Source organism: Macrotis lagotis, chromosome 1 (assembly GCF_037893015.1).
Source record: "Macrotis lagotis isolate mMagLag1 chromosome 1, bilby.v1.9.chrom.fasta, whole genome shotgun sequence".
Lineage (NCBI taxonomy): Eukaryota > Metazoa > Chordata > Mammalia > Peramelemorphia > Peramelidae > Macrotis > Macrotis lagotis.
This window is the reverse complement of record NC_133658.1, coordinates 931,609,014-931,632,595: the sequence shown is the minus strand read 5'-3', so window position 1 is coordinate 931,632,595 and position 23,582 is coordinate 931,609,014. Positions and strand designations below refer to the sequence as shown.

Here is a 23,582-nt window from a genome sequence, read left to right as displayed (position 1 = left end):
TCAGAAACCTGGACCTTTTGAGAGCTAAGGTCTTTGCTAGGTCTCAGAGAGGAGACAAAGAGGCCACTAAGGACCATGATTTACCTAGCCAGCTAAAACTGGAGGACAAGACCCTTGAGGTTTCTCAGTGTTTAAGGCACCTAAGAAAGGAATGAAGCAAGAATATTCTCTTTGCATAATGAAAAATAAAAATTAAGCCAGGAGGGAAGACCTTCAGTTCCTGGTCAAAACAGAAGCAATTGCAATTTACATTCACTCCCTACCAATCAGGGTTTAGATAAGCATTAACTGGGCCTAGCCTGAGACCCAATGTTGCACAATCCCAGCAAACCAGAGTGATGTGGGGGCCTGTAAATGCCAAGAAATCTTTTCAGGTCTTCTGGCAGAGAACCACAGGGATGGGAAGGAGGAAGGGCAAGAAAAGAAGGAAGGAAAGAAAAGAAGGAAGTTATGGAGCCTTTGTTTAATTATAATTATGAGAAAATATTTATTTCATTGTTTGAACTGAAACTGGGACCAGGCTGGACCACCTCTGCCTCCTGCATAGAGACCCTTAACTATAAGGACCTTATGGATCCTGATCTGAAACCCAAGACCTATAATATCTATGCAAAGACTTTTCTGGCAATAGGACTGTTGGGGTATGACCAGACAGGATAATGAGCAATGATGGGAGGGGTTGTGGGAATTCTGGGACACTAATGCACTGTTGGGGAGTTGTAAACTGATCTGACCTTTCTGGAGAGCAGTTTGGAATTATGCCTAAAGGGGATAAAATGTGTAGACCCTTTGATCCAGCAATCCTAATACAGGGACCGTACCCTGAAGACATCGTGAAAAAAGGTAAAAATCCCATGAGTACAAAAATATTCATAGCAGCTCATTTTGTGGTGGCAAAGAATCGGAAATTGAGGGGATGCCCATCCATTGGCGAACGGCTGAACAAATTGTGGTACATGGATGTGATGGAACGCTATTGATCTGGAAGAAATCGTGAGGGATGGGATTTCAGAAAAAGCCTAGAAAAACGAGCAGGAACTAGGCACAGTGAAGTGAGCAGAACCAGAACACTGTACACACTAACAACATGGGCTGACGATCAACCTTCCTGGGCTTGTTCGTTCCTTCAGGGAAACAATCAGGGACAATTTTAGGGCACCTGTGATGGAGAATGCCTTCTGCCTCCAGAGGGCTGTGGGGTCCGAATGAAGACCAAAGTGTCCTATGAAGCTATCTTCTCTCTAATGTTTGCTTTCTTCCTTTAGGCCCCGACTCTTTTCTGGCTCTTTTCGTGATTGCAGAATAAATCCTGGGGAGTGGGGGGGGGGGGAGGAACTAGAACTCAAACCCTTGTCAAGAAAAGATGAAAAGATGACTGGTCGGACCCACCGGTGCATGAAAATGGAAACCCCGCACTCACCTGGGCCGGGGCGCCGCGCGGCTCCTGGGCTGGGCAGGCACAAGGGTCCCGGGGCGGGACGGACGGGGGGGTCCATGGTCTTGGGGTGCGGGAGGCGGCCTGGGGGGGGAGGGAGGGGTCAGGGAGGCCCCGGCGGGAGCCCCGCCCCTGCTCCGCGCCCCCTCCCCAGCCTCCCCCCGGCCCCGCCAGCGCCCCCGGGATCTAGAGAGTCGGGGCTCTAGAAGGTTCTAGAGGGAGGGGAGTGGGGGGCCGGAGGGGGGGCACAGGGAGGAGCGAGCCGGGGACGAGGGGGGGGGGGCGGGGGTCACGGAGGGCTCCCCGGGAGCCGCAGGGGCCAGAGGGGCCACAGGGGGCGGGGAGGCAGGAGTCGGGGAGGGGGCCCCGCCTTGTGAGGACTTGGGGGGCGGGGGGGGGGCGAGGCTCTGCCGGGGCTCTGGGCGGAGACAAGGCGCAGGGTTACAGTCAGGGCGTGGAGCAGAGGACTCTGGGAGATCCTGCTCTGCAGCCCCGCCCCCGCCACGTCCTCCAATCACCGCCTGGTCTGACACCTCAGGCCCCGCCCCCAGCACGCGCCTCGGCCAATGGGCCGCAGCCTCCGCTGCCCCGACTCCGCCCCGCCCCCCTCCCGGCTCCTCCCTGAGGGCGGCTCCTCCCGGGGGAGAGACGGAGCCCGAGGGAGGGGCCGAGCCCGGCTTCCTCCCCCCCCTTCTTCCCACCTTCCTTCCTTCCTCCCTCCCTTCCTTCCTTCCTCCCTTCCTTCCTCCCCTTCCTTCCTTCCTTCCTCCCTTCCTTCCTTCCTTCCTTCCTCCCTTCCTTCCTTCCTCCCTCCCTCCCTTCCTTCCTTCCTTCCTTCCTTCCCTCCCTCCCTCCCTCCCTCCCTCCCTAACCTTCTTTGCTTCCTTCTTTCCTTGCTTCCTTCCTCCCTTCCTTCCTCCCTCCCTTCCTTCCTTCTTTCCTTGCTTCCTTCCTTCCTTCCTTCCCTTCCCCCCCCCTTCCTTCTTTCCTTGCTTCCTTCCTTCCTTCCTTCCTTCCTCCCTCCCTTCCTTCCTTCCTCCCTCCCTCCCTTCCTTCCTCCCTCCCTCCCTCCCTTCCTTCCTTCCTTCCTTCCTTCCCTCCCTCCCTCCCTCCCTCCCTCCCTAACCTTCTTTGCTTCCTTCTTTCCTTGCTTCCTTCCTCCCTTCCTTCCTCCCTCCCTTCCTTCCTTGCTTCCTTCCTTCCTCCCTTCCTTCCTTGCTTCCTTCCTTCCTTCTTTCCTTGCTTCCTTCCTTCCTTCCCTTCCCCCCTTCCTTCTTTCCTTGCTTCCTTCCTTCCTTCCTTCCTCCCTCCCTTCCTTCCTTGCTTCCTTCCTTCCTCCCTTCCTTCCTTGCTTCCTTCCTTCCTTCTTTCCTTGCTTCCTTCCTTCCTTCCTTCCTTCCTTCCTTCCTTCCTCCCTTCCTTCCTTGCTTCCTTCCTTCCTTCCTTCCTTCCTCCCTTCCTTCCTTCCTTCCTCCCTTCCTTCCTCCCTTCCTTCCTTCCTTCCTCCCTTCCTTCCTCCCTTCCTTCCTTCCTTCCTCCCTTCCTACCTCCCTTCCTTGCTTCCTTCCTTCCTTCCCTCCCTCCCTCACCTTCTTTGCTTCCTTCTTTCCTTGCTTCCTTCCTCCCTTCCTTCCTCCCTCCCTTCCTTCCTTGCTTCCTTCCTTCCTCCCTTCCTTCCTTCCTTCCTTCTTTCCTTGCTTCCTTCCTTCCTTCCCTTCCCCCCTTCCTTCTTTCCTTGCTTCCTTCCTTCCTTCCTTCCTCCCTCCCTTCCTTCCTTGCTTCCTTCCTTCCTCCCTTCCTTCCTTGCTTCCTTCCTTCCTTCTTTCCTTGCTTCCTTCCTTCCTTCCTTCCTTCCTTGCTTCCTTCTTTCCTTGCTTCCTTCCTTCCTTCCTTCCCTTCCCCCCTTCCTTCCTTCCTTCCTTCCTTCCTTCCTTCCTTCCTCCCTCCCTTCCTTCCTTCCTCCCTTCCTTCCTCCCTTCCTTCCTTCCTTCCTCCCTTCCTTCCTTCCTTCCTTCCTCCCTTCCTTCCTTCCTCCCTCCCTCCCTTCCTTCCTTCCTTCCTTCCCTTCCCCCCTTCCTTCTTTCCTTGCTTCCTTCCTTCCTTCCTTCCTCCCTCCCTTCCTTCCTTGTTTCCTTCCTCCCTTCCTTCCTTGCTTCCTTCCTTCCTTCTTTCCTTGCTTCCTTCCTTCCTTCCTTCCTTCCTTCCTTCCTTCCTTCCTCCCTTCCTTCCTTCCTTCCTCCCTTCCTTCCTTCCTTCCTCCCTTCCTTCCTCCCTTCCTTCCTTCCTTCCTCCCTTCCTTCCTCCCTTCCTTCCTTCCTCCCTCCCTTCCTTCCTTCCTTCCTTCCTTCCTTCCCTCCCTCCCTCCCTCCCTCCCTAACCTTCTTTGCTTCCTTCTTTCCTTGCTTCCTCCCTTCCTTCCTTCCTCCCTCCCTTCCTTCCTTGCTTCCTTCCTTCCTCCCTTCCTTCCTTCCTTCCTTCTTTCCTTGCTTCCTTCCTTCCTTCCCTTCCCCCCTTCCTTCTTTCCTTGCTTCCTTCCTTCCTTCCTTCCTCCCTCCCTTCCTTCCTTGCTTCCTTCCTTCCTTCCTTCCTTCCTTCCTTCCTTCCTTCCTTCCTTCCTTCCTTCCTTCCTTCCTTCCTTCCTTCCTCCCTTCCTTCCTTGCTTCCTTCTTTCCTTGCTTCCTTCCTTCCTTCCTTCCCTTCCCCCCTTCCTTCTTTCCTTGCTTCCTTCCTTCCTTCCTTCCTTCCTTCCTTCCTTCCTCCCTCCCTCCCTCCCTTCCTTGCTTCCTTCCTTCCTGGGGGGAGGCAATAGCGACACATCCCGGAATGCAGACAGAGCAGTCCCTGATGCTGGGGACCCGGGCACCCCCAGGCCCTTCCAGAAGTATCCATGCCCCAGTCAGGCAGCACACCCCAGACTCAGGGGCTGGAGCCAGGGCTCCATATACATATCTGTGAGAGATGAATTCCATAGAACTGTATAGTGACAGAAGATCCGGATTCTGGAGGGAACCCTCCACTTCCTGTGGTCACCTTGGGCCCCAGGTCCACAGCAAGACTCCGAAAGCATCACGCTCACTGGTACTGAAAGATCTAGGAGAACAATGATCAGGGTGGCAGGAGACCCTCTTCCCAGGAAGAAACAGCCAGACTTCAGCAAAGCATTGCTCCATATTGCCTAGAAAGCTTGCAAAGAGATGCACAGAATTGCAATGAGAGATGCATATGAAAGAAATATGCATTTAAGTGTTTAATGGAATTTTACAACTTATACCCAGCATTTCAGGGACAGGGCTCATCAATGACAACTCCTTTGGGTGTTTTATACATATATACATATATATATATGTGTGTGTGTGTATATATATATACATTTCATATATATATATATAATATACATTTGCAAGCAAGTTTTCCCTATATGAAGCACAAGTTTTCCCCATATGAAGCATACCAAAATGTTTTGCTGTATGAACATCTTGAAAATATTCTTTGCATCACTGTAACATCTTTCAAACAAGATATGAATATCCTCGTATGGAAGAAGCATGCTCAGTATTCACACACAAAATGCCATGTGCTTATTTGTGCATTAATAAAACTTTTTTACCCATTGCTTTTGTTACTTATTCTCTCCATTATACTTTATTGCAGTCTATTATTTCAGTCACTGATCCAATGGGGTACAATGTCATCAGAAATGAATATTAAATTGTCTAAGTGGCCCGTGAGAAGCTTTTGTTGGGCAGTGCTGCCCAGGAGAGCTAAAAGGTGGGAATCCACCTCATCCACACTCAGTTGGTTACAGAAAGCTGGCTCACTCTGTAGGGAGTAACAGGGGACAGAGATAAGAGAAGGGGTAAGAGTGATACAAGGAAGGGCAGATGGGGGAGCCCTTGGTCAGAAGCAAAGCACTGGGGAGGAGGGACAGGCTGAAAGAGGGGAGAGACATGCATGCAGACTTAGTGATAATAACTCCAATTACGAATGTTGGGAATTCACGCCTATATTTGGCAGGGACAACAGAATAAATTAAAAACCAGGATCCAACAGTAAGCAGTATAGAAGAAACCTATTTTAAACAGATACACACAGAGCAAATGTGAGCAGAACCTTTATGCTCCAAATGAAGGAAAATGGAAAAAATGGAGAAGCAACAATAACACAATAACATTGTTATCCCCAAAAGACTTTTTATAAAAGGGAAAAGGGTCTATGGCTACAAGACTATCAGAGTTCTTTAGAAGTTGGTAAAGTAGTGGGAATTGAGGGTCTGCACCTTAATAGGGCAATAACAGAATAAGTCATGGTATATGATTGTATTGGAATACAATACTAAGAAATGCTCTAAGAAATGACAAGCAGAATGAGGATAAAATCACTGAGAAAGTCACCCATGAACAGATACAGAGTGAAGTGAGCAGAACCAGAACACTGGACACAGAAACCACAAATGTTATATGCTGCAAAACAATGCATAGCTTAGCTCTTCTCAGCAAGATACCGATCTAGGACAAGCCAAAGAAGTCATGATAAAAAATGTTATCCCTTTCTAGAGAAAAAAAAATGGAATTGGAATCCAGATCTGAAGCATGCTGTTTTGCCTTTTGTTTATTTTTCATTTAATTTTTCTTCTAAAAAATAATTAATATGGAAATGTTTTACATGATTGCATTGGCATAATATATTTCAAATGATCAAAGGATATGCACAGGCAATTTACAAATGAGGAAATCAAAGCAATCCATAGTCATATGAAAAAGTGCTATAAATCATTACTGATTAGAGAAATGCAAATTAAAACATCTCTGAGATACCACCTCACACCTCTTAGACTGGCCAATATGACCAGAATGAACAATGATAAATTTTGGAAGGGATATGGAAATCTGGGACACTAATACATTGTTGGTGGAACTGTGGACTCATGCAACCTTTCTGGAGAGCAATTTGGAACTATGCCCAAAGGGCAACAAAATTGTGCATACCCTTTGATCCAGCAATACCACTACTGGGGCTATGCCCTGAATAAATGACGACAAAGGGTAAAAACATCACTTGTACAAAAATATTCATAGCAGCCCTGTTTGTGGTGGCAAAGACTTGGAAATTAAGTAAATGTCCTTCAATTGGGGAATGGCTTAGCAAACTGTAGTATATATATATATATATATGTGATGGATGACTACTGTTCTATTAGAAACCAGGAGAGATGGGAATTCAGGGAAACCTGGAAGGATTTGCATGAACTGATGCTGAATGAGATGAGCAGAACCAAAAGAACATGACACACCCTAACAGCAACATGGGATTGAGCATGAACCTTAATGAACTTGTTCATTCCATCAGTGCAACAATCAGGGACAATTTTAGGATATCTGCAATGGAGAATACCATCTATATCCAGAGAAAGAATCGTGGAGTTTGAATAAAGGCCAAAGACTATTACCTTTAATTTGGAAAAAAATCCAATTCTCTTATTATGTAATTTTGCTAACTCTTATACTTTATTTTTCTTTCTTAAGGATATGATTTCTCTCTCATTGCATTCAACTTAGATCAATGCATACCATGGAAACAATGCAAATACTAACAGAATACCTTTTGTGGGGGTAGGGGGTGGGAAGCAAGATTAAGGGAAAAATTTTAAAACTCAAATAAAATCTTTCAACAAAAAAATAAAATATTAAAATGAGACAACTCTTCCTAAAGAAAGGAAAGAAAAAAGCAATTAAGGGAGTAGAGGAAAACTTGGGAGGAAAAATGAAAGCAATGCATTTTAACATTGAAAAGCAAAATGACCAACTTGGTGAAAGAAATACAAAAATTACTGAAGAAAATATGTTAAAAACCAGTTTAGGACAAATGGAAACAACACAAAAGACAAATAAGGCAAAGAATGATTTAAAAAGCAGAAGTGGAGACATAGCTAGGTGGCATAGTGGGGGCAGCTAGGTGGTGTAGTGAATATAGCACTGGCACTGGAGTCAGGAGTACCTGAGTTCAAATTCGGTCTCAAACACATAATAATTATCTAGCTGTATGATCTTGGGCAAGTCACTTAACCCCACTGTCTTGAAAAATAACTAAAAAAAGGAATTGGCCAGCTGGAAAAGGAGATAAAAAAAGCTCTCTGAAGAAAATAACTCCTTCAAATGCAGAATGTACCTAAAGGAGGTCAATGACTTTGCAAGAAATCAGGAAGAAATAAAACTATTCCAAAAAGAAAACACAAATTAGAAAATGAGACATATATCATTGGAAAAACAACTGACCTCAAAAACAGATCCAAGAGAGATCATTTAGAAACTATTAGGCTACTTGAAAATGATGACCAGGAAAAGAGCTTAGACTTCATTTTTCAAGAAATAATATAGCTAAATTGCCCTGAGGTCCTAGAAGCAGTGGGTAAAATAGCAATTGAGGGAATTCACCAATCACCTCCTGAAAGAGATCCCAAAAGAAAAACTTCCAGGAACATTATAACCAAATTTAAAAACTCCCAAGTCAAAGAGAAAATACTAAAAGCTGCCAGAAACAAACAATTCAACTGCCATGGCTCCATAATCAGGATTACAGAGGATCTGGCAGCATCTACATTAAGAGCTTGTAGGGCTTGGAATATGATATTCCAGAATGCAAAAGATTTTGGATTATGACCAAAAAATCATCTACACAGAAAAACTGAACATACTATTTTGGGGAAAAGATATACTTTCCATGAAACAGGGGACTTTCAAACTTTCCTATCGAAACAACCAGAGAGGTGAACCATAGAGGAGGTGGATGAGAAGGACTAACTATGAGGAATTTAATGATGGTGAACTCTTTGTATTTCTGCATGGTAAAAAGATATTGATTACTCATATGAACTTTCTCATTTATAAGAGCTGTTAGAAGGAGCATATATAGAGAAGACACAGTAAGGAGCTGAATATAATGGTATAATATAGTAAAAGGATGATAAAGGATAAAGGTGATAAAGGAAAGTACTGGGAAGAAGAGAAAGGAGAGGAAGAAGGAGCTAATATATTTCACAGAAGAATCAAGAAAAAGCTTTTTCAGTGTAATAGAATGTGGGAAGGTGAGGGAATGAGTGAGCCTTCATTCTCATCAGAAATGGCTCAGAGAGGAAATAACATACACACTCAATAGGGTATAGAAATCTATCTTACCCTAGAGAAAAATGAGAAGAAAGGGATGGGAGAAGGCAGAATGGGGGGAGGGAAGGGGGGAATAGGTGATGGAAGAGAGGAAAGATTGTGGGAGAGGGTAGTCAGATATAACACACAACACAGAATGCTAAATTATTTATCTAAAACTCTACTTGGCAATATTCAGGAAAAACAAGATTCAAAGGCATTTGCCCCAGGTCATTTCTAGTACCAGTCTAAAACAAAAATTCTAAAATGTGCATTACTACATTTAGAATTTATTTTAAAAACTAACAGATAATTTACAAGCAATAGCAGATCATCATCTAATTGAAGATATCATCATTTATAAGATTTCAGGCCCTAAATCTTTGCTAGAGCATTTTTAATTGTATACTCGACTTAGCTTTCACAAAAAATTACAAATAAAATCTTTCCCTCTAGAAATCAATTAGTAAATTTGGTAAAGTTTTTTGAAGCTAGTCACACCTTGGTAACAAGTTCCTATATCACCATATACTATCCAGTCAGATTAGCTTTAATTTCAAAAAGAAAAACCTGTAAAAGTTTTTCAGGTGAAGATTTTGCTAAGAAAAAAAGTAGAGGGGGTAGGTCTAAGTATCAATTGCTAACGATATTAAGAAATTTGAAGTTTGTGCTATTTGAAGTTTTAGTTAACAACATATGGGAAGATTTTCTGTGTGAGTTAATCTTTACAAAAATATTATATTAAAATTTTAAAATGTGTAATTGGAATCATACTTTGGGTATCCTAAGTGATCTAATAAAAGGAAATATTGTTATATGAAACAAGGATTATTCTGAGGACAGTTTTTCTCATAAATCAAGCATTTGCAAATTTACAATGTGTTGTTGACCACATCAACTGTATCTGCCTGTAAAGTTATGACTCTTATTGGGGTTCTCTGACTAGTCCTAATTGACTTGAACACAAAAGAATTTAATACAGTCATCTAACTCCTCGGGATAACCCCAAAATAACACTTATATTACTACAATGCCATAGGTCACAGCTTAATAGAAGTTTTTGTAGTTTCTGAAATGTTTTGAAACAAAAAAGGTTTCCAAAGTTTAGGGATATTAAAGTAGAATATGGAATGCTTTCCTTATTTTATGAATTTTTAAATTTTTTTGGTTATTTTGTAGTTTACATTTTTTAAATTAAAAATGAGCAAAATATAAAAGTAATGGAATCAGTATGTTTATCTGCTAAGTCCTTATGTGGAGTCAGGGGCACCTCATGAATATTTAAGGTTTCAAATTAGAGGTCATAATATGCTGAACCTTCTTCTTGCTATCTTCCCTCAAAAAGCCCTTGAGCAAAAATAATACTAAATAAATATTATAAATTGAATCTGTAATATCAAGGAAATCTACATGTAATTTATTTTGGTCCCATTTTATGTGAAATTTAGCATCATCATCATTATTATGATGTTCTTATCTGGTCAGTTTTAAGTGGTTTTAAGCCAAGTTCTCTGATATGTGGTATGACCACCACTGGAATCAATGATTTGGAAAGCAGAAAAAAGGTTTTATTTTCTCATGAGAAAGGACACAGAAATGATTGCTCAAGCAGCATCAGCCAGAGAGTCTCAAAAATAGAAGCTCACAGGCTTCCTTTATCCTAATTCTAATTCTACCTCTAAATTCTGTCTTATCCCATCATTGGCTGGTAAGACAAGCTCACAATTGTTTTACTAATACTAACCAACCAACCACCAAAAAGCCAATTCAATCTTCATTATCCTAATTATTTATAACTAATCTCTACGCTATTAGAAAGTTTTAGTTTTCGATCCCTTATTAGCGTAATTACTCAGTTAATCTATACTCTATTAAATGTGGTGTTTTATAAAACCTTATTATATATATTTTTAAACAATTTTGGAGGCATCCAATCAGAAAGGAAGCTAGTCCTGTTTTTCACCATATTGTATCATTTATGAGAAATCAAGTTACTAAGGAAACAAGACTGATAGTGTTTATAAAGTGAAAAACAAAGATAAGAATATATAAGAAAGTATTTATGATGAAACTTCACTAAAGGTCATCTCTTATAATACTTCTATACTTTTGTCCTCTGAAGTTTTCTCATACCATTCCTGATGTACCGTTCTTAATACATTCCTTTATCCTCTTCATATATTCCACATTATGTAAAGGAAGCTTCATTTTTGAGGGATGTGCAAAGTAATATGTATAAACCTAATTCAGATGTTCTTTCTTAGGTCATTAGGCCAGTTCCCCCTTTATTCTCACCCTCTTCTTGCTGTCTTGGTTCATTTTCTAAAAGCAAACTTAACTTCTTTATTTGACCTTGTCTGGTCCTGATTAAATGAGTCTTCAAGTAGTTATGAAAAGTTAAACTCTTACCTTATACTTACCTTCCCTCATGATTAGCTGTGTGGGTGTGGAAATTTAACTTTTTTATTCCTTACAATTTCCCTAGTTTTTTTTTTTAGGTATGTAGATTCCATACCTTATTAGTGATTTCTTCCTTACATCACAATCTTCACTTCCTATCAAAATCTTTATCTCTTGGTTGATGATAATCTCTATCACTGCCTGTAATCTTATGAGTCTGTTGGGAATAGAGATGGAGTTTGATATTCTCTATCTCTTTTTTCTTCTTCTCAGCAATGGGCAAGCCACAAATATAAGATTTATCTGCAAGGAGGGGGCATCAGTAAGGGTGGCACACTTACAGAGTCAAGGGGAAAGTTACAGACATGAAAGGAACAGATCCTGCTGACCAAAAAGCCTGTACACATAGAAGCAAGATGAAGAAGTTGAAGTGGTCCAGTCTCTTTCTTGTCCCTGTTTACATCCCATGTCCTTCTGCATCTTCTGAGTCTGTTTCACAAAGTCCTCTCCAGCTCAGGTGACAAGTAGAGATCTCCTCTTGTGGTAAAACAACTTCTTAAAATAACATTTTACTCACACCAAAACAGATGTTTCCATTAGAAGACAATAAAATTCTGGAGCTTATTACAGTTTACATTTTATCTTACTCATTGTCATGTTGATTTACATAATCCACTCGAACAAAATAAACTTCCACAATTGTGTCACTACGCAAGTATATTTGGTGAAATTGCCAGACTAATTTGAGCTTGTAACATATAATCAGACAATCATCTTAGTACAAAGAGTGTCCAGCAAGTGACTTACAGTCCTTTTTTGGAGGGTGGTAGGGCATTTGCAAGTCAATGGGGTTATGTGAATTGTCGAAGGTCACACAGCTAGGTAACTATTAAGTATATAAAGTCAAATTTGAACCCAAGTCCTCTTGACTCCAGGGCCGGTGCTCTATCCAGTGGGCCACCCAGGTGCCCCAGTGACTCAGTCTTAACCTTTTGTTCCTATTAAAGTAATAACTCAGGGCAACTATGTGGCACAATGAATAGAGCACTGGCCCTGGAGTCAGGAAGACCTGAGGTCAAATACGACCTCAGACACCTAATAAGTACCTACTTCTGTGACCTTGGGCAAGTCAATTAAACCCATTGCATTAAATATATAAATTTTTAAAAAAATAAAATAACACCTCCTTAACTAAAATGAATTTCTCTTCTCAAAATATTTCTAAATATACTATTGGATTTTCTTTTCCACATATACTCAACTGTTCACATTCCTATCCTTAAACTAGAACTTGAAACAGGAAGACTCATTGTAATGAGATCAAATGTGGCCTCGGACACTGACTAGCTGTGGGACTCTAGGACCATCTCTTGGCCCTGTTTGACTCAGTTTCATATATGTAAAAAGCCCTGGAGAAGGAAATGGGTAAGCTCTACCGTGTTTGCAAGTAAACCCCAAAGGGGGTCACAAAGAGTCTGACATGACTGGAATTGAAGCCAGGGAATTGGGGGCAGAAAGAAATACTGTAATCTTGCCCCCCCCCTTTTTCTGAATTAATAGAGAAATGTAATCCCTTCCTTTCTCCATCTTGTTCCTTACAAGCAAACCCCCTTTGGCAAGGAATGTACCTAAGCAAAGAGTCACTCTGTTCAGAGAGTTGTGCTTTGAAAACTGGTTCACTTTCAAGCAGAACCAAGAGAACAAAGTCCATAGTCACACACTGTGAGTTGAACAACTAGGCTGGATGGGGCTCCTCTCAGCAGGTCGGAGCTAGGTCAGCCTTGGAGACCCGCTATGGACAATGCCTTCCATATCCAGGAGAAAAAATCAACAAAAACCTTATAGAATCTGAATGGATACTATGGTCACTCTTTTTAAACTTCTTTTATGTTTTTTCTTCCCTAGCCCATGTTTTCTTTCTTTTCGCCTAGTCCTAATTCCTCATACAGAGAATGACTAAAATCTTAATATATTAAACACAAACATGGACAGCTTTTACCAGACTGTGTTCACTATCGTGGGGAGGGGGGTGGGAGAGTAATTAACTTAGGGAGCTTGATTTCTATCTAGGAAGAAAAAGTGACCTGATACAGCCTAGTATTCTCTGAAAGGAATTAATTTTCTATCACAATTCAGGTATGACAAACTATTATTGTTTTCACATAGCCTACTCAGGGAGGGTGGTCCTAGTCCCAAGGTTAAATCTCAGGGACCTGTCTGGTCCTTTCCCCTGAAATGATCCCCATTTTCCACTCTTGACTCCTCCCAGTCCTCCAAACTCCACTTCAAGGCTCCTATTTCACCTGGACCCCAAACCAGTGATTACCTTGGAGAGCTCCCCGACTATTTCTTCATGCACCTCCCTCCCCCAGCCTGAGATCAAGACCCTCCTCCTTCTCAGTAGAAAGAATGCCATGAAATCTTTTGGGGAGCAGACTAAGGAGAAGGCCCTGTCGTTTGAGGGTAAACTGAGGTTCCCTAGGGTATCATTTATAGTTTTAAATTCAGATTGTTTGTCCTAAACTGAATGATAATTAATCATTTCAAGCAACATATGTTTCCTTATTAGGATAATTCTGATGTTTGACCTTGTTTGGGGAGGTCAGACTTTAACACAAAATAAGATTTGATAAGAAGGTCATATGTTTAAAAACTATAAGAATCATAAGAGTAATTGGATCAAAATCATGCTGTTGGAGAGTGGCTAGGTGGTGCAGTGAATAAAGCACCTGCCTTGGAGTTGAAACTGCCTGGGTACAAATCCGGCCTCAGACACTTAATAATTACCTAGCCATGTAGCCTTGGGCAAGCCACTTAACCCCATTGCCTTGAAAAATCTAAAAAAAAAAATCATGCTGTTGGGTCTCTGAATACACACAGCCCATCAAATTGATAGAATTCATGACAACTTTCTATGTATGATTATTTGGAAATGCCTTGAATTAAACTGATGTCAATTGACCAGCAATCACTTTAGTTCACATTTTAAATTGAAAATACCATTTATCTTATTTTAACATGTTTATATTAGTATTTTTAGGAAACTACTATATATGCAATGTTGTATGAACTCTAAAATTATAAGAATCTCAAAAACATGGGGTTAACACAAATCTGAAAGAAAAATATAGTTTATACAAGAAGTTTAATTCTCTGGGTTTGACCAAACAAAACCACACAGGTAATGGAGACCATCCCATGATGATTACAAAGAAACCAAGGTGCTTCTTATACCGTTTGGGAAATCACAAAAATCCTTAATGTTAGCAATGGATTGTGATTATAAGTACTTATTCCTGAGTGTTTAATAGAGCTTTTATTAACAAATTTTGATAGGGGAAGTTAGGTGGCACAGTGACTTGAGTACCAGCCCTGGAATCAGGAGGAGCTGAGTTCAAATCTGGTCTCAGACACATAATAATTACCTGTGTAAAGCTGGGCAAGTCACTTAACCCCACTGCCTTGGGGGGAAAAAAACGAACATTTCTGGGGAAAGGGGCCATTTCTTTTAGGGAGGAAGGCAGAGAATTGTAAGTGTCCAGTTTTATATGCAGTTTGAAAGGGTTGTTCCTCCCCTTGGTGCCAACCATTGGTCAGTTACAATCTAATCAATTCTCATCCCCATACCAATCTCTAGTAATGCTTTCCTCCCTCAGGTCATTATACGAATGAGCACAGGGGAGTGAACAGTAATGTGTATGAACTTCATTGAGCAGGTGCATTTGCAGAGGACAGACCCTAGGTCAATCCTGGACTAGTTGAAGCTTGTTCTTGACCTCCCTCTGGGTAAGGAGGCTTAATGTCAGAACTCACTCAGCTCAGGGTCATTTCTTTTGTCTTACACTCAAGTACCTACAGGTAGATGCCACCAGCGACAGGGAGAAGGCAGTCTTTGTAATTTAATGTTTTGTGGAAGCCAAACAGTAAAATATCCTACATTCCATGATGCTGTGGAATGATGAATTAAAACTATTTGAGGGGCGGCTAGGTGGTGCAGTGGATAAAGCACCGGCCCTGGAGTCAGGAGTACCTGGGTTCAAATCCAGTCTCACACACTTAATAATTACCTAGCTGTGTGGCCTTGGGCAAACCATTGGCCTTGCACACACACACACACACACACAAAAACACCTAATAAAAAAACATTTGAGAATGTGGTTCCAATGTTTAAAAATTGTATCTAATTGGGCACATTTTGTTTTAAAACAAATGATGAAAGGGGCAGCTAGGTGGCATAATGGATAAAGCACCAGCACTGGAGTCAGGAGTACCTGGGTTCAAATCCAGTCTCAAGACACTTAGTAATTGCCTAGCTGTGTGGCCTTGGGCCAGTCACTTTACCCCATTTGCCTTGCAAAAACCTAAAAAAAACTAGCTGGCCAAAGGGCATTTTTCTTAGCTATAACATGGAATGGAATGTATCCTCTTAGACTTTGAAAGATTTGTCTTGCCCTATATAGTTCAGAAAATAACTTTATAATTTGAAAAGTGTCCTCGCCCTGCCCCCTAAAACTCAAACTACCCCAAGCCCAATAGCATTTGAGAAAGACGGTTCTCTTTGATATCAAATGATAGTCTCCAGAGAAGTTTACTCTTCTTATGGATATCTTGATGCTGTTGTGAAAATCATAATTTCTCATAACTATGTTATGATAGATTAATTCCTAAGTTTAGAGAATACTAGGCCTCATAATGGGTTCCCTTGCCTTACTAGTTTAAGTAGTTGCTCACAACATCTATTCCCAGGAAGAGACAAGAGAAGAATTCAGAAAGAAATACAAAAATGATAATCTTTGTAGCTTGGGTTCATTTAGAGATATTGAGCAAATTCCTATGCATGGGCTATTAAGGATATTAAGGATTTTTTTTCTATTTTCAGACTTCTATATGACCATGATGGATTCACTGAAGTTTGGTAAGGGAAGAGCATGAATTAAAAACTTTACACATTCTAGATCCACATATCCTTGTGCATATTCTCTGATGCTGATCAAGACTGGGCTTTGCTTAAAAGGTTTCTCTCCCCTATACATTCTCTGGAAAACATCTAATTTCTGAGATCCCTGGGCTTTTCTTGGTGTACAAAGTGGGGAGTTATGCCCCAAAATTCTGAAACACTGGATGAAAGCACACAATCTTTGTTCTGTTAAAAATTCTCTCTCTATACATATATGTTCTTTATTAAAAAAAAGTAAAGAAAGCTTTCAGGGAGTGTGGAGCCCACATTTGAAATGCTTTAGGATATGTTCATGTTTGAGTTAGAAGGAATCCTCACATCATAAAACAGTGGTGGTTTGGAGAGTTCTCATGAAATTATCAAGTGTTGAATTCAGAATAAAGAATAGAGGCTGAAAATTTTTTTCTGCTATTGTTTTTCAGTTAGAAATGACAGAAAGAAAAGTTTTTTATATTGTTGCATTTTTTTAAAAAAATAGGGATACACATATTAAGAGTTAAGGACCTGAATCTGGTTTATCAAAAATTTAGTTCCGAAGGGAAAAGTAGCAGGATGACATAAATTAAGAAAGGTATTAAAGCGACATGACCACCTTTTTAATTAGAGAACTATATATGATTTTCTATGTATTTCAAAATATATTGTATTAATTAGATGGGTTTAAGTTGAGAAATGAATAATGTGGATTATGATACTGTGATGTTCCTGAAGGTTCAAATATTAAGAAGAATTGGTCAGTTATTGGGAGCTTTACAATTGTGATGTAAACAAATAGACTGAATGAATTAAGGGAAACTGGATTTCATATGTATTATTATTGCTTAGTGTTAATTTTGGAGAGGATTTTTTGGCTATAACTTATGCATTTCATAAGATTGCTAAGCACAAAGAAAACCTTGTGAGCATAAAAAATATTTAGAACATGTCATAAATCTTTATCAGGAATTTTCTGTAAGTTAATCTGATAGGCATTTATGAATTTTAGCCATCTGATTTTTGTCATTCTCATTAACTTAATTGCTAATATGAATGGATTAATCCTGTGATGTCATTCTTTATAGTCAATCTTTGAAATGAATTTGACTTAAGGTTGTTTGTGTATAAGAAAAATGGTGAATAGGTTAATTTGAGCTATTGGAGAATATAGAAGAAATTTGCACAGGAAAAATAATGTTTAAATTTTTCCCGCTGCATTGACCATGTAGCTTATATTGCTAAAGCTAATATACAGACCTATCCCCTACCCCTTGTTCAGGTTCTTGAGGTGAGCTCAATCAACTTTTAGTTTCTTAATTACCTCATTTCTGAATGGGAGTCTAACCCTGTTGCAAAAGTATCAGTGTTATAAAATACTGGTAAAATCCTTGTAATGGGGTATTATTGTGTAATTTAAATTATCAAACAGGTTCCATCTAAGAATATACTTATATAAGTTAAGGTGAGATAGGTAGCAGATCTGTCAGTGCTATTCAAAGAAACCATCTATATGACCAAAGAAAAAGTTTTATTTGAGTAAATTTTAAGGCCTTGGTAAACTTTGTCATTTGTGATAATTTATACCAATTTATGCTGGATGTCTTCAAATTTTAAGACTTATTTTGGCTTAAAGATTCAATGAATGATGTGTCACTCTAAAATTTCTCAATTTATTTCTCCTTTAAACATCTAGAATATGTATTGCTGTTTAAAAATTCAGAAAAAGCCCTTTTTGGAGAAAGTTTACTTTATACTTCTATAAGCTCTAACAAATTTTCAAATCTGTAAGTTAATTTATTGCTATAATGTGATATTCATTATAGTTGTCACAGAAATCTATTTTTTTCAAGATTATTGTGAAACAATTATTAGATTAATAGTAAAAGCATTTAAAGTTTGCATGCAAAGATTTTGTTGCTCTGATCTAAATTTATTCCATGCTACACGTAAGAGTTACATTAGTGTTATGAGATCACCATACATAAGATTAAGTTGCTGAAAAATCGCATTATCATTTTATGATTGGTCTAAGAATTGTTATGATTTTGGTATTACGTTATAACAGTAGTTTTTACATTGAAAAATGTTAGCCACATTTCTGTGATAATCAAAAAATAATGACAATGTTCTCAGCCTTATATAGAAGCTGGGGTTATTAACTTTAAAACAATTTATGTTGTGTTTTTTCTTTAAGTAATCATTTATTTCCATTTTCCGCAAAGACATCTAGAATTGCCAATGTATAAACTGTTTTTAAACATTTCTAATTTAGATGATCATTAGAAATCTATACAAGTGATTAAGAATCAGCATTTAAAAGGATTCCAGAAGAAATGGTATGCTGATTAAGTTTATTCAGATATGGATAAACAGTGAACATATTAAATAAGAGAAAATTGGTTTTACAAAGAAATGCTGGTAGATCACAGAAGCCAGAAAACCTAATGGGCATTGGACATTGCAAGTCAAAGGCTCATTGGGATAAGACGTGAAAGGGTCAGTTTCAACAAGTCCTGAGATTGAAGTGAGTTTCTCAACATGTGACATCGGGATAGTGTCTCACCTGGCAGATATAAAGTCTGACTTGAGGCATTTGACTGCCTACGGGACCTCTGTCTGGAACAACCATTTAAATGCTGTAGTGAACATGTCCATTAATGGCCCTAAACTTTATAGTAAATTGTTAATATCATGTCAGGTGATCAATATTAAAACTGGATATAGAAATTAAAGTCATCTAAATTCTTATAGCCCACTGATGTGAGATTCTGGCATCATTTTTGCAGTGGAATCTTCATTTTGATAGAAGTTTATTTTGTTAAGTGTAATAGCATCCTAAAATAGGAAACCACAAAAGAAATGATTGCAAATGTTTGTATATGAATTTTCTGTGAATGTCAATAAGAAAATTGACAAACCAAATTGCAAAACATCTAAAGGGTTCTAAAGTTTCATTTTCTAGCAATTAAAAGAATTGGTTTTGACTTGCTTACAATATTTTCTAAAGTTCTTTCATCAGAAAGGAAAATCTCTACTAGTAACATGAATTGAAGAAATCTCTGAAACACCAGAAGGATCAAGATCAAGTGGACCTCAATTTTTCCCTTTGCTATTCTGTGCTTAACTGACTAGATTATTTAAACAAAAGGGGATTGACCTTTTTATCTCTGAAATTTGACTTTTATTTAATACACTGAAATTGTATTATCCAATTTATGTTACAGTTTTAGATGTTACATTGCCTGGTCATGTTTCTTGACAAAACTAGGTCCCAATGATGGTGTCCTCCCTCCTATATGCCCACCATCTCCCTAAATCTTTATTTGATTGACAAATGACAGTGAAAGTTGGGGGAATGTCTAAGTTTGATACTCTTTAATTCTATATTTCTTCCCCCCCCTTTTATTTTTATTGAAGTAACTAAAAAGATTACACTGAGTCCACTGGTGTTTTAGAAACCAGTTTTGAAAAGCTGTTAAGACTTTTATCTCTAGGCCTGTGTGCTCAAGCTGTCCATAAATCAGAATCATTTCAGTAAACGCATTTGAAAACAAAATACCTTTATCCTTGGCTGACTATGATTGTTAATCAAATGGTCTGCTAGAGGAATAGGGATAGAAGTTACATTCAAGGACTTCTGAAACCTTAGCTAGCAAATACTGTTATTTACAGTGGCTCAGTTAAGCTTCTGGCAGGTAGAAGTTCCATTCTCTGGGGTTTAGGGTGATGTGTTGAGTTTAGGTTGGCTTTCAGGTACTGCTCAACTCCAAAGAAATACAGGTATGTACTCATAAATGTCAACAGACTCTCAAAGGCTGAGTTGGAACTGAAAATCAAATGGCTCGTTCCTTAATACACAACTTCTTTTAGTTTCTCCACGTTCACTATTATTTTTCCTGAAATAGTAGCAGCTAAATTCATGACCTTCTGGGAAAGGAACTATTTTTTTTTTTAATGCTCCAAGCCCTAGCACGTAGTAAGATGCTAAACAGTGTTTTGGAATGTCACTGAATGGAAGTAGCACAATGAAGAGGAAATAGTAGTTCTGTTGCTAATTAGATCTTTCTCAGTTCTCTAAGTCCAGCAAGTTTCCAGTGTGGATTTTCTGATTCTGAGCAAAACAGGGAGCCACAAATGAAAGGCTTTCCACACTGATTACATTCTTAAGTTTTCTTCCCACTGTGGACTTTCTGATGTACAGCAAGATGGGAGCTCTGTCTGAAAGTCTTTCCACACTGATTACATTCATAAGGCTTCTCCCCAGTATGGATTCTCTGATGTACAGTAAGTTTGGAGCTCAGTCTAAAAGCCTTTCCACACTGATTACATTCATAAGGTTTCTCCCCAGTATGGATTCTGTGATGCACAGCAAGACTGGAGGCACGAATGAAAGTCTTTCCACACTGATTACAATCATAAGGTTTGTCCTTGGTATGGATTCTCTGATGTCTAGCAAGAGTGGAAGCACGATTGAAAGTCTTTCCACATGAATTACATTCATAAGTTTTCTCTCCAGTGTGGATTCTCTGGTGTTCAGCAAGACCAGAGCTCTGACTGAAAGTCTTTTTACAATGATTACATTCATAACGTTTCTCCCCAGTGTGGATTTTCTGGTGTATATTAAGATGATATCTCTCTCTGAAAGTCTTTCCACACTGATTACATTCATGAGGTTTCTCCCCAGTATGGATTCTCTGATGTACATTAAGATGGTATCTCTCTCTGAAAGTCTTTCCACACAGATTACAGTTAAAAGGTTTGTCCCCAGTATGGATTCTCTGATGTACAGCAAGACTGGAGCTCTGTCTGAAAGTCTTTCCACACTGATTACATTCATAAGGTTTCTCCCCAGTGTGGATTCTCTGATGAACAGTAAGACTGGAGCTATTAGTGAAAGTTTTCCCACACTGATTACATTCATAACGTTTCTCCCCAGTATGGATTCTCTGATGTAGATTAAGAAGGTATCTCTGTCTAAAAGACTTTCCACACAGATTACATTCAAAAGGTTTGTCCCCAGTATGGATTCTCTTATGTACAACAAGACTGGTGCTTTGTCTGAAAGCCTTTCCACACTGATCACATTTGTAAGGTTTCTCCCCAGTATGGATTCTCTGATGTACAGTAAGACTGGAGCTTGTTGTGAAAGTTTTTCCACACTGATTACATTCATAAGGCTTCTCCCCAGTGTGGATTCTCTGATGCACAGTAAGACTGGAGTTTTCTCTGAAAGTCTTTCCACACTGCTTACATTCATAAGGTTTGGCCCCAGTATGGATTCTCTGACGTGCAGCAAGACTGGAGACATGAATGAAAGTCTTCCCACACTCATTACAATCATAAGGTTTCTCCCCAGTGTGGATTCTCTGATGTGCAGTAAGATTGGAGCTCTGTGTGAAACTCTTTCCACACTGATTACATTTGTAAGGTTTCTCCCCAGTGTGGATTCTCTGATGTACAGTAAGACTGGAGTTATTAGTGAAAGTTTTCCCACACTGAGTACATTCATAAGGCTTCTCCCCAGTGTGGATTCTCTGATGTGCAGCAAGACTGGAGTTATTAAATAAAGTCTTTCCACACTGATTACATTTATAACGTTTCTCCCCAGTGTGGATTCTCTGATGTGCAGCAAGACTGGAGCTCTGTGTGAAAGACTTTCCACACTGATTACATTCATAAGGTTTGTCCCCAGTATGGATTCTCTGATGTACAGTAAGACTGGAGTTATTAGTGAAAGTTTTCCCACACTGCTTACATTTATAAGGTTTCTCCCCAGTGTGGATTCTCTGATGCATGGTAAGATTGGAGTTCTCTCTGAAAGTCTTTCCACACTGATTACATTCATAAGGCTTCTGCCCAGTGTGGATTCTCTGATGTACAACAAGACAGGAGTTCTCTCTGAAAGTCTTTCCACACTGCTTACATTCATAAGGCTTCTCCCCAGTGTGTATTCTCTCATGTACAGCAAGATGGGAGCCACGAATGAAAGTCTTTCCACACTGCTTACATTCATATGGTTTCTCCCCTGTGTGGATTCTCTGATGTACAGCAAGATTGGATGCACGAATGAAAGTCTTTCCACAGTAACTACATTCATAAGGTTTCTCCCCAGTGTGGATTCTTTGATGTACAGAGAGACTGGACCTCTGACTAAAAGTCTTCCCACACTGTTTACATTCATAAGGTTTCTCTCCAGTGTGGATTCTCTGATGCATAGTAAGATTGGAGTTCTCTCTAAAAGTCTTTCCACACTGCTTACATTCATAAGGCTTCTCACCAGTGTGGATTCTCTTATGTACAGCAAGATTGTAGTTCTCTCTGAAAGTCTTTCCACAGTGCTTACATTCATAAGGCTTCTCCCCAGTGTGGATTCTCTCATGTACAGCAAGATGGGAGCCACGAATGAAAGTCTTTCCACACTGATTACATTTATAAGGTTTGTCCCCAGTATGGATTCTCTGATGTCTAACAAGACTGGAGCTATGTGTGAAAATCTTTCCACATTGATTACATGTATAGCGTTTCTCTGCAGTATCATTTCTCTTCTGTACAGCAAAGTTGACCCTTCTTGTAAAACTCTTTCCATTTGGATTACATTCATAAGTTTTTTCCCTAGTGTGGAATTTCCTATGTTTAGCAAGTTTATCTTTTTTATGGAAAGCTTTTCCACACCGATTGTATTCATATGGCTTCTCTCCAGTGGGAATTCTCTCATATATAGCACAGATTTCTCTCCAAGTGCATTCATAGGAAATGTCATCCATGAACCTTTGCTTGTTGGTTTTTTCCTCTAAAAGCCTCATCTCTGCAGTCGTCTCTTCGACTTCAAATTTGATCTCTCCTTCTAAAGGGCACAAACATTAAGTAGACATACATAGCCACATATACCTCCATATATAATTATATCCCCTTCCCTCCACCCAGGCAAATAGAAAACTCTTCAAACTTAAATGGTCAGAATATGTCATTTGAAAATGTCATCAGCTCACATTAGATTACCTGATGAGTCACAATCACATTGGATCGAAAAACCAAATCTGTTGTTACACAGGCAGGACTAGCATTCTCATTATATTCACAACTTAGGCCATGAGTTCAGATTGACTGAGTGACTTCACCCAAATATCAGAAACTGAGATTGTATGAAAATACATGTCTCAAAGAACTTTAGTACATCATCTTTTGGGTGCATTGTATGAAAATACGTGTCTCAAAGAGCTTTAGTACATCATCTTTTGGGTGCACTACAAATTTGGGATCGTGACCATTTGACTAGGCAATCTTTTGACTTTTCCCTGACCGACTCCCTAGGACAGTTACCAAAGTGGTGTTTCTTGTTTTTTTTTTTAATTTTATTTATTTAAGACAATGGGTTTAAGTAACTTGCCCAAGGTCACACAGCTAGACAATTATTAAGGATCTGAGGCCTGATCTGAACTCAGGTCCTCTTGATTCCAGGGCTGGTGCTCTATCCACTGCGTCACCTAGTCACCCCCAAAGCAGCTTTACAAGGAAGTAGACAGCACGTCTGCCTGGGAGTCCTCGCAAAACTATTGAAGATTCAAGCCAGTGATCCAAGGGGTTTGTGATAAATTTGTTACTGGCACCTTAAGCAGCAAAGAAAGAACCAAAAAATTTTTCCTTTCTGATAGTGAAGTACAACATCAATGTTAGT

At 39.9% G+C, this 23,582-nt stretch overlaps 1 protein-coding gene across 1 annotated transcript in view; it reads right to left on the bottom strand.

Moving 5' to 3' along the window:
* LOC141511949 (uncharacterized) overlaps nucleotides 1–23,582 on the bottom strand; it is a 58,578-nt gene that overhangs the window by 23,532 nt on the left and 11,464 nt on the right. The window contains exon 4 of the mRNA XM_074220913.1: nucleotides 20,107–22,751. Within this exon, the coding sequence (XP_074077014.1) occupies nucleotides 20,107–22,751 (2,645 nt within the window). The remainder of the gene's footprint in view (nucleotides 1–20,106; nucleotides 22,752–23,582) is intronic.